The following is a 15,457-nucleotide window of genomic DNA, read 5'->3' on the forward strand; positions in this document are numbered from 1 at the left end:
CAGCTCTGGGCAGCAGCCAAAGAGGCAGAGGGCTGTGAAATGAGGAGCTGCTGCTCAGGGGCCGGGCTGGGATCTCAGAGAGCTGTGGTTTGCATGGCCAGGGACATCCTGCACAGGGGTGCCGTGGCTGTGGGACCTGCCTGGTGACAGCCAGGACATCAGCCCCCTGCTCCTGCTGCCTGCAAGGTGGGCTTTTGCCTTTGTGGGAAGCACCTGAGGCCTCTTTAGACTGAGTGCCCACCCCACTGCCCCAGAGCTGGCACTGGGAGAGGTGCCCGGTGTCACACTGGTCACCTGTGGCAGAGCAGGGATGGATTCCAGACCTCCGGGATGCCACATCAGGGCCAGGTTCAGCAGGAAGGGGCTTCACTGAGCTGCCCTCCGTGGAGGGACTTCATAGAATCCCAGAATGGTTTGGGTTGGAAGGGACATTAAAGCCCATCTTGTTCCACCCCCTGCCATGGGCAGGGACACCTTCCACTAGCCCAGGCTGCTCCAAGCCCCATCCAACCTGGCCTTGGACACTTCCAGGGATCCAGGGGCAGCCACAGCTTCTCTGGGCACCCTGTGCCAGGGCCTCCCCACCCTCACAGGGAAGAAGTCCTTCCATGTATCAAACCTAAATCTTCCTTGTTTCAGTTTAAATCCATTCCCCCTATCCTGTCCCTCCAGCCCTTGTCCCCAGTCCCTTTCCAGCTCTCCTGGAACCCTTTTAGGCCTGGAAGGGGCTCTGAGCTCTCCTTGGAGCCTTCTCCAGGCTGAGCACCCCAACTCTCCCAGCCTTGATGGTCACCACCCAGCCAGTCACAGCCATGGGATGTGTTCCTTTCCCTTACTGCCTCGGTGACTGCTCAGAACTGAAGAATCCAATACAATTTGCATTTCTAGGCAATTAAATGTCAAAGCAAAGTCAAGATGCTGGCGAGCTGTCAAGGCTGTTTATGGCTGTGCCTGACTCCAGCACCCAGATGGTAATTAAAGGCTGTAGAACAAGACAAAAGGATGGTCAATACACTTCCCTGCAGGAAGAGGAGTTGCCCCACAGGGCTCTCAGCCCTGGGTTTGGGCCAGGACTGGAAAAAAAAATCATTGTTTATGCAGTTAATCAGGTTTAAATTTAACTCCAAACAATGTAATCAGATTTAAAGACTTAATGCAGTAATGGGATGGGAGAGCTGAAGTGTGAGCAACCACCGGAGCGGGGAGGCACTAATGGGATTGGAGGCAGATGGAGTTTTAAGGCAGAAAGCGCCAGATCTGCAGTGTGCACATCCCTGGGTGTTGGGCAGGGCCTGGAACACAAGCACTGCCTGGGTGGAGGTGGAGGAGAAGATGTTGGGCCCTCACATACCACATCTGTGTGTTCCTGTGCTAATTCTACCCCAAAACGTGGGTGTGCCCATCCCCCGACAGCCTCATGGCCTTGTTTTGTCCCCAGCACCTTTATCCTGTACAGGACACAGATCTTCACCCCTGAGATCACAACCTAAGTCTTTGCTTCTGTGGTTTTTTCATCCACCATGGAGGAAAAACAGGGTCTAAGGAGGCAGAGTTTGCCTGCTGGGACTTCCCTCACCACTTACAGCAATGGCCTCCAGGTTTTTCAAAGTAAAAAGATGCAGCACTGGTTTGTGTCCTCCAAACCCAGCAAGACCCAGCCCTTTCCCTAACACTGACCTGACTGGAAGGGGTTGAGGTTGGAAGGGGTTGAGGCTGGAAGGGGTTTAAAGCTCCGTGACCTTTTCTGGCAGTCGTTCCCCCCGTGCTCGTTTGTTTTGCATAAATAGGAACATTTCACAGCAATCCCTGAGGAGCTCATTTTCTTCTGGATGAACTCAAACCCTCCAGCATTCCTTGGGCCTGAAGGAGAAGGGAGGTCAAGTGGAGCCGTGGTGTTTTAGGGAGATGACAGCAGGTTGCTAAGGAAGAGAGAGGGATTTGCTGCCTCCAGGATATAATTAAGGGTGGCCATGACACCATCGGTGTTTCACATCCTACTTCTCATGTCATGGGAATCCTTGGGAAGAGCTGAGGTGCTTGACCATGGCTCAGTGTTCCCTGAGCGTTGTGTGGGAGTCTGCTTTGGTGGTTGTCGTGGAGAGAGGCTCTTCTGTCTCTAAATCCTTTTTTTCTCCCTAAATTCTAAATCTGGTGGGAATCATAGCAAGAAGCACAGAATGGTTTGGGTTGGAAGGGATCTTCAAGCCCATCTCATTCCAGCCCTCTGCTTATGGGCAGGGACACCTTCCACTATCCCAGCTTGCTCCAAGCCCTGTCCAGTCTGGCCTTGGACACTTCCAGGGATCCAGGGGCAGCCACAGCTTCTCTGGGCACCCTGTGCCAGGGCCTCCCCACCCTCCCAGCCAGGAATTCCTTCCCAATCTCCCATCCATCCCTGCCCTCTGGCACTGGGAAGCCATTCCCTGTATCCTGTCCCTCCATGCCTTGTCCCCAGTCCCTCTCCAGCTCTCCTGGAGCCCCTTTAGGCCCTGCAAGGGGCTCTGAGCTCTCCCTGGAGCCTTCTCCTCTCCAGGTGAACACCCCCAGCTCTCCCAGCCTGGCTCCAGCCCTTGGAGCATCTCTGTGTCCCTGTGGATGGCTGCAGACACCAAAGGGATGCGTGCCAGCAGGGAAGGGATGGGCAGCTCTGATGGGCTGTAACGAGGCTGTGGGAGGAAGCAGGGAGATCCTTTGGCTGGAAAAGGCACAGTGAAGATCCTTCCCAGGGAACACGCAGCTCCCTTTACCAGCTGTGCTGAGCCATGTCTGGAGGAGCACCATGGTGGTGGTGGCATTGTCACTGTCCCTCGTGGCTGCCCTGAGGCACAGTGGCTGTCGTGGGGCCAGTGGCGTTTCCGAATCACCCCACACTCAGCTCGTTTGCTGTGTGCCAGTGCTGCCGTGTTCCCAGAGATGAATGAGGCTGAGGACAGGTCACAGCTGAGCAGTGACTCCTGCAGCTCCCTCCCCTGTGAGGCTCAGCCCAGCAGTGTCCTGAGCTGCTGGAAATGCTGGGAGCTCTCCTGGATCGGCACTCACGGCCACATCCCTGGGGAGCTGGGCTGGTTCTTGGCTGGAGGTGCTTTACAGGCAGAATAAGCAGGGAGCTGCACCTCCACTGCTCTCCAGAGGAGCTAAGGACACTCCATCCTGCACACACTCCTCCTGGATGTATGTTTAAGCACTCCTTGCTGTTCCCCAGCCCTCAGAGGGAGCAAAGCCCTGCATGGTGAAGGGCAGTGCTGTGGGCACTATCACTGCAGCCACCAGGGCTGTTCCTGGGCTCCTGCTCTTCCTAGGCTGGGGTTTGGAGCCCATTTTCCTCAGAGCACACACCCCTCTGCCCTGGGATGCTGCTCTGTGTGGGACATTCCCACCAAGCTTCCTTTTTCAACTGCAGCTGCTGCTGGAATAGGGGCAGGGAAGTGAAACAAGCAGGGCTGAACCCATCCAGAGAGATCCAGAAACAAGAGAGGGGATGGGAACGTGTCCAGCCTGCTGAAAGCTCCCTGTGCCCTCGTGCCAAGAGAGGAGAATCACAGAGGGGAAGGATGGAGCACCCAGTCCTGCTCAGGGATCCTTTGGAAAAGGGGTGGTGGCAGAAATCTGTGGGTGAGAGCAGAGCAGGGCACAGTGATCACCCCACAGCTCCATCAGCACACCCAGCACTGGGAGAGCTGGCCTGGATGCAGCTCCTTGGGGATGGGCTGCTCTGGAGGAGGTTCTGGAGTGGCACCACAGAGCTGCACTGAGGCTTCCTGCTTGAGCTGAGGAAATTTTGGGGTCAGGCCTGGCTAGAAAGGGTCGTTTTTGGTCAGAAATGAGGGGAGTGTATAAGTAGGTGTCATCTGAAGGGAGCTACAAGAAAGATGGAGAGGGGATTTTTTTATGGAGTGACAGGACAGGGGGAATGGATTCACACAGAGAGAGGTTTAGATTGGGTGTTAGGAAAAAATTCCTCCCTGTGAGGGTGGGCAGGCCCTGGCACAGGGTGCCCAGAGAAGCTGTGGCTGCCCCTGGATCCCTGGCAGTGTCCAAGGCCAGGCTGGATGGGGCTTGGAGCAGCCTGGGATGGTGGAAGGTGTCCCTGCCCATGGCAGGGGTGGGATGAGATGGGCTTTAATGTCCCTTCCACCCAAACCAGTCTGGGATTCTGACACCACTGGGGCTGCCTGCTGCCATCAGGCACATCCTGGCAGATTTCCTTTCTTGGGAATGATGAGGGGCAGGACACGTTGCAGACGGACATCCAGGACAAAACACCCAGAAGAAGAGTCTGTGCTGAAGGGAACCTGCAGACATTTGGCTTCCTGGTGCCCTGGAAAGTGAGATGCACCTTACCCAGAGCTGCTGGCCCTTGCCAACGTAGAACCAGGCCTGAGGAAGCACCCAGGAGAAGCCCAGGGAGGTGGGTTATTGCCATGGAGTTACCCCCTGGGCTGCTGCACCGCTGCTGAGGAAGTCAGCACACAGCAAATATCAAGAGCAATATTGCTCATTAGTGCCAGCTAATCAAGGCAATGGATCCAGTTACAGTCAGCCTCAGGAAGCAGAGTTCAGCTTCGGGAGGAGGTCAGAAGGACCTGGCTCATCAAGGAAGATATCCCCCATCTCAGGCAGCCATGGAAAGAGCATTCCTGTTGTTCTTAAGAAACAACAAATTCCTTGCTGGGCTTTAATTACAGAGAAAGGCCATTAATGGAGCTGCATTTCCTGAGCAGGCTGCTTAGCAGCAAATCCCTCTCAGAGCTGATCTCTGCTCCTTGTGCCATTTTCCCTTCACTCCTAAGCCTCAGAGCCCTGGATTCCCCTCACCACGGTGCAGCAGACATAAGGGAATAGGAATTAAAGACTCAGCTCATGTCCTGAGCTCTGGGGTCAGCTCCAAGGGTTCCCTTTGTTTCCCCAGCAATGCCCTCTGGGGTGCAGAGCTCGTGTCTCCCTCTAGGTCACCCTCCCAGGGTCCAGCAGTCACCTCTGGCTCAGGTGGCCACTGGGCCACACGAGAAATCCTGAGCAGCCACCTCCAGGACATCCCAGGGCACAGTGGAGAGGGAGCTGCCTCTACAGGAGGTTTGGAATTAAACAAGGGGCAGTGGAGGAGGCTGAACAAGGAAACTGAATCAGAAGAACCTGGAGCTGCTGGAGCAAGTCCAGAGGAGGCACGGAGATGCTCCAAGGGCTGGAGCCAGACTGGGAGAGCTGAAGGTGTTCACCTGGAGAAGAGAAGGCTCCAGGGAGAGCTCAGAGCCTCTTCCAGGGCCTAAAGGGGATCCAGGAGAGCTGGAGAGGGACTGGGGACAAGGCATGGAGGGACAGGACACAGGGAATGGCTTCCCACTGCCAGAGGGCAGGGATGGATGGGATATTGGGAAGAGATTCTGCCCTGTGAGGGTGGGGAGGCCCTGGCACAGGATGCCCACAGAAGCTGTGGCTGCCCCTGGATCCCTGGAAGTGTCCAAGGCCAGGTTGGACACTGGGGCTTGGAGCAGCCTGGGACAGTGGAAGGTGTCCCTGTAGGCTTTACAGCTGGATCTGAGTTCCTGGCTGCCACCTTGCCCTGAGCTATCCCACAAGGAGCAATGGGAAGGAATTTATTCCCACCCTGCTTGCATAAACCAGCTCCTAGCAAAGCTGGGGACCTTCTTGCCAGGGCTCAGATCCCAAAACCAGCCAGACTCCACACGGATTTGGAATTCTCCTGACCTGCATTTCCACCCTGATGTCTGTGTGCAGGCCTGCAGCAGCTCCTCTCAGGGACACAACCGAATTGGCTCTCCTAAAACATGGAAAGTGAACCTCATCACCAAGTCACCCAACAAATCAGTGTTTGTAGTTTTTAGTTCCTCCCCTTACCTTGTTTGCCCCTCTCTGTACCCGTGGGAGAGCAGCAGCTCCCGGCTGAGTTTTTCTCAGCATCCCTGTGACAGATCCTGCAGTTCTGTCTGTGCTTTCAAAGGGACCTGTGTCAGGTGTTGGCAGGGAAAAGCTAAGATCGTTTGCTGTTGAGCGTTAATGAAGCAAACCAGGGATTAATTGGACAAAATCAAAGGGCTGTTGCGAGGTGCTTACATTTCTTCTCCCTAAAAATCGAGGCAAAGACTAGATCCTATATCAAAGCAAGGACAGAGAATCTTTAATCCATCCCCACAGTCAGGAGCAGCCCAGGACATTCCATAACTCCGGTATTTGTTCAGTCCAAGGACCAGGGACAGCCAAGAAAATCACATGAGTGATCCACAGTGAATGTCCCTGAGGGCAAAACTGCCCTCTGTCAGCTTCAGCCAACCTGGAAGGTTGGACTTGATGATCTTGGAGGTCTTTTCCAACGTTTAATGATTCAGTGATTCGTCAGGTTGCAAGGAATCATCCTAGAGCTGCCCTTTTCCAGGGGGATACGCTAAACCAAGCTGGATCCCACTGCAGTGTGTGAGGTGTGCAAGGTCACTGGTGCTTCATTGGAATCTGATAACTTCATCTGGTGTCTCCGTGGTGTTGGAAGGGTGTTATCTCTCAGGCCACTTGCGTTTGTCTCTTCTGCTGGGGAGTTTTGCGTGCCTGGTTCGCCCCTCGAAGACGTGGCATAAAAGAGCAGGGATGCTGGAATTTGGGGGTTCTCCTCATCCAGGCCTCTCCCAAATCCTGCTGAGGAACCACTGCAGGCTGCAGAGCACCAGCTGGCCTGGCCTGGGAGCCAGGGAATGGCAGGTTCGAGTGAGCACAAGGATTCCCAGCAGGAGCAAAACGTTTTGCTGTTCATTTCAGCACAGAAAAAGCAGCGTGTGACCCGTCCCCTCAGCATCGCACGCACTCCAGCCAAGCCCTCATCCACATGGCTCCTAGCAGGAGGTCTGGAGGCCAGACTTGTTCTTTCACAGCTCTGACATAACTATTATATGCCTTTAAATCCATGCCAAGAGAAGAATTGCTGGTTTTACCCTAAATCTCCTGCTTCCAGCAGCGTCCCCAGTGCAGGCCTCGGCGGCCAAGTCCCAGCGGGGCGTTTTTAAAACATTAAAAGTCTCCTTTCAGGGAGGACCCCCAAAACCTAGGGCTGGGGATACTGCAACAGTCAGGGTGTGGGGTGAGGGGCTCTGGGCAGCCAGCTGGGCCTAGGCAAGGATAGATGGATGACAGACATTGCCAGTGCTGCAGGATTGTCCCTGTGACCAGGCTGAATAAAACACTAAATCCAGCATGGCCCACAGCAAGGCTGGGAGCAGGCAGAGCACCGTGCCTGCCCAGGGCCAGGGGATCCCACATGGGAGAGGCAGTGAAAGGGTTTTAGTAAGGTCATGCTTGAAAAGAATATATCCTTGTTTTATTTCCAGGCTGGAGCTTTTGAATCAGTTCTGCCTGCCGAGGGAATACAGGGCCCTTGTGTCTGCCTGAACAAAGCCAGGCCGGGGCCATCTGTGCACCCCAGTGACAGCTCGTCGGGGCTGGGGGCTGCAGCTCTGCCTGGGTATTGCCAGCATCACCTCACAGGACTTTAGGGCATCCTAAGGCAGCAAAAAAATCCCACAGACAGGAGGCTTGGGTCTGGAAATGGATACAGATTTAGCCACGTGTGGAAGGGGTTGGTCAGGGCAGGCATCCTGGTGGCATCCAGGCTCCTGTGGGACAGGCAGGTGTCCACAGCTCTCTCTCCCCTTTGCAGGGACATTCCAGGGGCTGCTCCTGGGCATCTGGCCATGCCCAGCTCTCCCCACATCCAACCAAACACCCACAGCTCCTCACTGCAGGGGAGGACGGGTGCGAGGTTTCACCTCGATGAACAGTAACTCTGGTGGGAATAAATAAAAACCACCTGGGCTGAGCTGATAAAGCCTCCAAATTCTGAGGGATTGGCAGTGATTTCTGCTCTTTGCTGTTGCGTTATCAACGTTATCACAAAAGTTAGTGGCTTTAACAAAATCCTACCAGCTGGCAGGCAGCACTTTGGGTTTGGGGTTTGGCATGGGGCAAACCCCACTGCACGGCCTCCCCCAGCTCTGCCTGGCAGAGGGGGTGGGAATTTTTTTCCCAGCTGAATTCCCCACTGCCTTCATCCTAGCTTGGTCCACAGTTCTGGAGCAAGATTTCCCACTGCCAGCTTTGGGAATGTGAGTTTGCTGTGTTACCGCACAGGGATGGGGCAAAGGGTGGGAGACAGAAAGGAGGGGGCTGCAGGAGGACAATTCCCTGTGCACAAAACACAGTCTGGGTCCCCAGGGGTGCCCTCAGCCCTGCAGAGGGGTGAGGGCTGATGCTCTGCACCCATCCTGCATCCCAAACCCACCCCATCCCTCCACTGTGGAAAGGATGGGCTGGGGGTCCTTGGGGAGCTGCACCTGGGTGTCACCACCCCGGAGGTGACACACCCCAATGTGTCCCCACCTGGGGTGTCCTCCCTCCTCAGGTTCTGCCTGGGGTTTTCTCAAAGGGAAAGGGCTGCCTCCTTCCCCCAGGAGGACCCACCAGTTCTAGGATTAACAGGAGTGGGTGTAGTGGCATCCCTGCCTTTTCCAGAGGCACAGGGGCTGCTCTGCACAGCCTGGAATTAATTCCAATGGATTCCTGGTTACCCCCAGGATAATCCCCTGTACAGATGCCTGCCCCAGAGATCCAGGCCCTGGGGAGGATCATCTGCTTTGCACATCCCAGCTGCTCTCCAGGCTGGGCAGGGACAGCAGGAGCATCCAGCCCAAGGCACATTTCCCTCATGGAGCTGCTCTCCAGGCTGCTCCACCTGAGGATCTACATTTCATCTTCTTCCTGCACACCCCAGATTCCCCAGCATAACTGCAGGGAAGGAGGAGGAGAACCAAGGCCGCTGTTGAATGCAGCAGGGGAGTGGGATCCATTCCTAAAGATTCCTTTTTCTCCTGGAGTTTGCACCTGGGAGCTGTGCTCACAAACCTGGCTCTGTCTGTGTGTCCTGATGACAAGTTCCTGCTCTTCCTCTGTTGCTTGATTTGCAGCTTTCTGGCAGGCTGGGAGAACATCCTTCTTGTGGGAAGCCAGGAAAACTGAGCTGGAGCTATGTCCAATGCTCAGCAGCAGAATGGTTGGAAGAGGGATAATTCAGACCCATGGCCTGTTCCTGTCACCTGTTTTGGCTCAGAGTTACAGATATCTGCAGCTGAGATCGTAAAACCACAAAATCATGGAATGGTTTGGGTTAGAAGGGATGTTCAGGACCATCTCATTCCATCCCACTTCCACTGAAACCAGGTTGCTCCAAGCCCCATCCAACCTGGCCTTGGACCAGAGAGCTGGAGAGGGACTTTGGACAAGGGCCTGGAGTGACAGGACAAGGGACAACGGCTTCCCAGTGCCAGAGGGCAGGGATAGATGGGATATTGGGAAGGAATTCTTCCCTGAGAGGGTGGGGAAGCCCTGGCACAGGGTGCCCAGAGCAGCTGTGGCTGCTCCTGGATCCCTGGAAGTGTCCAAGGCCAGGCCCCTGCAGGATCCCAGGACACAAGGAGCAGCCCCTCCAGGATCCCAGGACATGGCACTGTCTGACCCCTCGAGTCTCAAGGGCCAGGTCAGCCCAGGCTGCAGCTCCTGGTTTCTTTCCAGAGGCAACCTTGAATCCAAAAGTCAGGCTCTCGTGACTGGAGCCAAAAGCCAATTAGCAGCAGTTTAGCTTCATCAACTTCCTGACTGAATGCAAGTTTTAATTAAACATCCCATTTTAATTAGTCAGGCATCACATACAGGGAGCTGGCCTCAAGATTCAAAGGCTGCAGGTCCTGTGCTTTAATTAAAGGAGACTCACATGAGTTCAACTCCAGCATCTGTGACAGCTCCTCATCCTTTGGAGGGCAGGAGCAGAACAGCTGGGAACAGCTCCTTTCCCTGCCAGGGTATTCCTCTCCTCTTTTACTTCCACATGGATGCTCCAGTGGAAGAACTGGCTGGGAGATGATTTGGTTGGAAAGAGAGAAGAAACAGGGGCTGGTTTCAATGCTTGGGGTGTCAGAGCAGGTACTGGGCTCTTGGTGTGATGCCAAGAGCTCTTTTGGGGTGAGGTTTGGTGTTGGTTGACGGCAGCTGAATATGAGCCCAGGTGTGCCCAGGTGGGCAAGAAGGCCAAAGGCACCTGGCTTGTACCAGCCATGATGTGGCCACAGGGCCAGGGCGGAGATTGTCCCCTGTGCTGGCACTGCTGAGGCCTCACCTGAATCCTTGGGTCAGTCCTGGGCCCCTCATGACAAGAAGGATTGAGGGGCTGGAGTGTGTCCAGAGAAGGGAACAGAGCTGGGAAGGGGCTGGAGAATTCCTGAGGGAGCTGGGAAAGGGGCTCAGGCTGGAGCAAAGGAGGCTCAGGGGGGACCTTGTGGCTCTGCACAAGTCCCTGACAGGAGGGGGCAGCCGGGGGGGTCGGGCTCTGCTCGCAGGGAACAGGGACAGGAGGAGAGGGAACGGCCTCAGGCTGGGCCAGGGGAGGTTTAGATTGGATATCAGGGAAAATTTCTTCCTGAAGGAGTTGTCCAGCCCCGGCACAGCTGCCCAGGGCAGTGGTGGAGTCCCCATCCCTGGAGGGATTTAAAAGCTGTGTAGATGTGGCACTTGGGGATCATGGGGCAGTGGTGGCCTTGGCAGTGCTGGGGGACAGTTGGGCTCCATGATCTCAGAGGGCTTTTCCAACCTCAGCAATTATGTGATTTTATGATCCTGCCCGGTGCCAGAGCCTGCAAACGAGCTGGGGTTTGAAATGGGAGCAGCTTCCTCACCCCTGCTGGTGTCCAACACCAGTGAAGTTCAGGCTTTTCCCAGTGTGCCAGGTGCAGCTGTCACACCCGTCCAGCACCCTGTGCCTCCGAAAATAACAAGCCCAGCTTCCTCCTCACCTCCAAGTCAGTGTGGATGAGCTCCATCACGGGCAGCTGGGTTGTACAGGAGGAAAACCAGAGCAGTTCCAGCGACGCAGAGTTAAAATGATGCTGTTCTCTGTTCCTTGGAGCTTGCTCAGCCCTGCTGAGCCCTCAGCCCATCTGCACCGGCTGCTCTCATCCCTGTGCTGGGACAAGGGAGAATCAGAGAGTGACAGAAATCCCTTTGTCAGCCGTGCCTGGGAAGGAGGAGGGTTATGGAGCCATTAGTGAGCACAAAGAGGGGACAGATTCTCTCCGAAGTGCTCTGGGGACAGAGATTTAAATGCTTAGCTGCCATTAATGCTAATGTGAATCAGAGGTCTCTTCTTACTGCCCTGGAACAAGAGCATTGAAAAAAAGAGGGCAGCTTTCTGCAAAGGACAAATTCCCGTGATTTTAAGGCACTGGTAAATGGGATTTTTCTTCATTTCACACTCATTAATTCCCCTGCCTGCTCTAGCTGAGGGTTGGGCTCAGCTCCACTCCAGCACGTGGGAGCTGCCAGGCCCACTGGATGATCCCCTGGATGGTGTCCCCAGAGCGGGGTTCCCAACCCCAAAAAAGCCACCATGATTTTGTTGTCACATGGAGATGCAAAGTGCAACGTTCCAGTTTTTTGCAGAGAGGGGAAGTCCTTCCAGCGTGTGCCAGAAATACTAACAGATCTTGTTTCCTCTGAAGGACTCCAATGCCTAAAGGGGCTCCAGGAGAGCTGGAGAGGGACTGGGGACAAGGCATGGAGGGACAGGACACAGGGAATAGCTTCAAACTGCCAGAGGGCGGGGATGGATGGGATATTGGGAAGGAATTCCTGGCTGGGAGGGTGGGGAGGCCCTGGCACAGGGTGTCCAGAGAAGCTGTGGCTGCCCCTGGATCCCTGGCAGTGTCCAAGGCCAGGTTGGATGGGGCTTGGAGCAGCCTGGGATAGTGGAAGGTGTCCCTGCCCATGGCAGGGGGTTGGAACGAGGTTGGTTTTGAGATCCAACCCAAACCATTCTGGGGTTCTGTGATTCCTCCTGAGTCTCCCACTTAGATCACACACTTGTGGGAATCCTGTGACTCTTCCATCAGTGTCTGGTGATTAAATCCATCTCGGAGCTGCCAGACTGCCTGGCTTTGCTCCAGGGGTCACGGGAGGCACCTGTAGGAATTACAGACCAAATCAGTCATTAATTCCCCCCAGAGCCTCTGGTTATTAACGTGGTAACAGCCACCAGCAGGACTCTGCTTTTCCATGGCACCTGGTTGTGGATCACGTTGTCAGTGCCCTGGATTAATCCACCATGGAATTCCTGCGGATCCCGTCGGGGGCGTGGCATTAATTAACCTTGTTAATGATGTTACACAGCCCCCAGCGGGGTGGCTCTGGCCAGGAGCAGCAGGGGTGCAGCAGGAGAGCTGGGCAGGTGTTTGTTTCAAAGGGAGTGAGTCCAGGAATGTGTTTCCACTCCGGGAGAGCCTCAGCATGAGGGGGACCCATCCTGGAGATGGGGACGAAGCCAAACCTTGGAGCTCCTGTGTCCAGTGAGCAACCTGTGCTCACCTATATGTAGGAAGTGGCCTTAAAATTATGGGAAAATTAAATTTTTCAGACAGATGATGCCCCTCACTCACTGGCACTGCAGGCATCCAAAACACCCAGAGCAGAGGGAAGGGCTGAGCTGAGAAGGGAGTGCAGTGAGACCACAGGCAGGGATGCTCTGAGGTGATGAACCATCTTTTTTGGGGAGGCTCCAAGCTTTCTGCACCATGGGAGCAGTTGTGCTGCGAGTCCGTGGGGAAAGAACTTCCACGGACAACACACCCAGGCACCACAGAGCTCTTACTCAATTTAAGCCCACTTTTAAGAAGCATCCCCATTAGGAAAGCCTCAAATAATTACGTTGATCTAAAGATCCCCTTTCTGAAATTCATGTTAATGGGGAGGGCAGGGGGGGGAACCTTTTAAAGACTTTAAAGGAAAAAAAAACCCAACCCGACATGCTGCAGTTTTAATGAGGAGCTTGTAAACATAACCAACCCCTGCTGATTTTTTCCATTAATTGCCTGTGTTATCAGGGACCTGGGCCCTGCAGCAGAACAGCTCTCAGCAAAACACCTTGCTGGGCTTGGGGCATCTTCCCAAACCCAGCGGGGCTGGAGCCGTGCGTGGGCTGAGGAGGGTGATGGAGGCTTTGGAAGAGGCAGGGTTGCGTTGTCCCTGCGGGGCTCTGACCTTGGCTGGGGGAGGGAGGAGGGATGGGGGGACCTGCTGAGCTGACTTAGCAATCCCATTTTTATTAGAGATGCATTCGCTGATTAGCTCCACATCCTAACGACTCGGGCGCGATAAATTACAGAGGAAATGCAGGAACCACTTGGGTGAGATTAACATCTCCTGGGGAAGCAGCAGCAGCAGCAGCAGCAGCCAGGTCATTTTCTGGGCCCTTATTTTCTAGGCCATTAAAGGGTTGCTGCTGGCTCTCCTCGGCAGCAATGCTGGGTTTTGTTCTTGATTTCAGCCCAGCAGCACCTCAGCAGACCCCTCTGCCATCTCATTTCCCATCTTCCACACTGGCACAGCACCACTGGGAATGGGAGCCAGCCCAGTGCCCACATCCCGATCCCAGGAGGGGTGGGCACGGTGGGTTTTTGGAGATTTGGGGACATCAGCCACCTTCCCAGCTCCTTTCTGTGTCTGCCACAAAGAAGGATCCCCCCTCAAAAGCCACGGGGTGTTTGCAGCCAATTTGCAGCCCACAAAAGAGGCAAAACCTCTCTCCCAGAGGAAAATCATTGAGGGTGATTTGCCCAGCTCTTGAGATAATCACTCCTGCTGGAATCACGGCACAAGGAGAAGGTCGGGAAGATTCCTGAGTGTCCGGGAAGTGCCGTGAAAATGAAAAAGCTTTTGATGAGCATAATGATTGTTATTACCTCGTTCTGCTGCTGGCCAGGCCAGGCTGTGGGAGTGTGTTCCCACCCCAAAGGGAGAAGGAGCAGTCAGTATTTTGCAGGAAGAACCTTCTCTCCCTTCGCTTTCAGGAGGGTGTGGGTGATTTTCAGTGTGACTCGGGTGGCCTGGCCTGTGTTCCCAGCAGCCCAGGGTCAGATCCTACAGGAGTTTTGGTGATGCCCTGGAGGACACAGATCCAGGGGAGGGAGCGACTGGCTCACTGTGAGACCCAGGGTGGGTGTGGCTTGTCCCTGATCACCCAGGGAAGCCCGTGGAGGAGGTGGACACGGAATATCTCCTTCCCGAAGCCAGGGCATCCATGATGTTGGTTAACCCTCCTTTTCCTCTCCTTGCACTCAGAGACACACGGACACCTCGGCGGGATGCAGCCCGCCCCCAGCCCAAATCCCACACAATCCAGGGGGGTGGATGAGTCCTGGGCATGGAGATGACCTTGCTCTTTGTTTGTCCTGCAGAGCCAGCTCTCCCAGGCCCTGAATGGTTTGTCAGACAGAGCCAAGGAGGCAAAGGAGTTCCTGGTCCAGCTCCGCAACATGGTGCAGCAAATCCAGGTACTGTGTCCCCAGGCTGAGAAACTGCCCCTTCCCACCAGGATGAGCCATCCTCCATCCCTTTTCCCACGCTTGGATTGGTGGGTGCTCTTCCAAAAGAACCCACACCTCACTTTTGATATTACCCCCCCGAACCCTCCCCAAAACTGCTGCTCCTGGCGTCGTGGAGGGAGCAGCAGAGTCCTGAGCCCTTCCCATCTCTACCTTGGGTAGATCCAAACCTGTTCCTTGCCTGCCACCACCACGTTTTCCACGATCCAAGGCCGTAAGGATCCCACATCCAGTGCTATGGATTAATTAGTGGGTGGCAGTGGTGCAGCTGCACATGCAAGAATGACCCGTGTGGCACCATTAAAAAGGAAAATCCAGTTTTCCAGCTGGACTGGGGATGTCCCCTGGGCTGTGACTCCCTCTCTGCCCCACAGGAGAACAGTGTGGAGTTCGAGGCCTGCCTGGTGGCCCAGTGTGATGCCCTCATCGACGCCCTCAACAGAAGGAAAGCCCAGCTGCTGTCCCGGGTCAACAAGGAGCACGAGCACAAGCTGAAGGTGGGCCTGGGTGGTCAGAGAGCTTCCTGCAGGGTTGGCACTGGATGGGAATGAGGACTGGGATGCTGTTTGTTGGGGAGGTCACTGGGAAGCCACTCCTTTTCCACATGAATTCCGTCTTGCTGCAGGTGCCCAACCTGCTCTCAGTGTGTCCCTGAGCAAAGTGTTCCTTCCTCCAGGTGGTTCCCACTGAATTATTCCATTACTGGGTTCATTCCTAGTCCTTAGGTCAGCAGAGCCATGTGTACAGCATGGAAGATGACTTTGTTCATGTCCCATGTTGCTCCCAAGCTTCTGGAATGATCCCACAGGATGCTGAGTGCTCATTATTTCTGCTGAAGTCCTGGGCCACTTGGTGTCACGAGATGTCACCAGGAGCAGGGCTGACTCTGATTTCTGTGCTTTCGTGGCCTCGGGGGGGTGGTGACGCTGAGATTTTTGGTGTTGGGGGAGCAGAGGTGCAGCTCAGTGGGAGCTGTGGGAACAGGCTCCTGGTTTGTGTCGTTCCCGCTGTCACCACATCTGTCCAGCTGATTT

General features: G+C 55.0%; 1 protein-coding gene across 5 annotated transcripts in view; it reads left to right on the forward strand.

Moving 5' to 3' along the window:
* TRIM9 (tripartite motif containing 9) overlaps nucleotides 1-15,457 on the forward strand; it is a 60,499-nt gene that overhangs the window by 18,712 nt on the left and 26,330 nt on the right. For all 5 annotated transcript variants that reach the window (XM_069018651.1, XM_069018655.1, XM_069018654.1 and 2 more), the window contains exons 2-3: nucleotides 14,277-14,372; nucleotides 14,798-14,920. In XM_069018651.1, coding sequence (XP_068874752.1) covers nucleotides 14,277-14,372; nucleotides 14,798-14,920 — 219 coding nt within the window. The remainder of the gene's footprint in view (nucleotides 1-14,276; nucleotides 14,373-14,797; nucleotides 14,921-15,457) is intronic.

This window comes from Aphelocoma coerulescens, chromosome 5, assembly GCF_041296385.1.
Source record: "Aphelocoma coerulescens isolate FSJ_1873_10779 chromosome 5, UR_Acoe_1.0, whole genome shotgun sequence".
NCBI classification, from domain to species: Eukaryota; Metazoa; Chordata; class Aves; order Passeriformes; family Corvidae; genus Aphelocoma; species Aphelocoma coerulescens.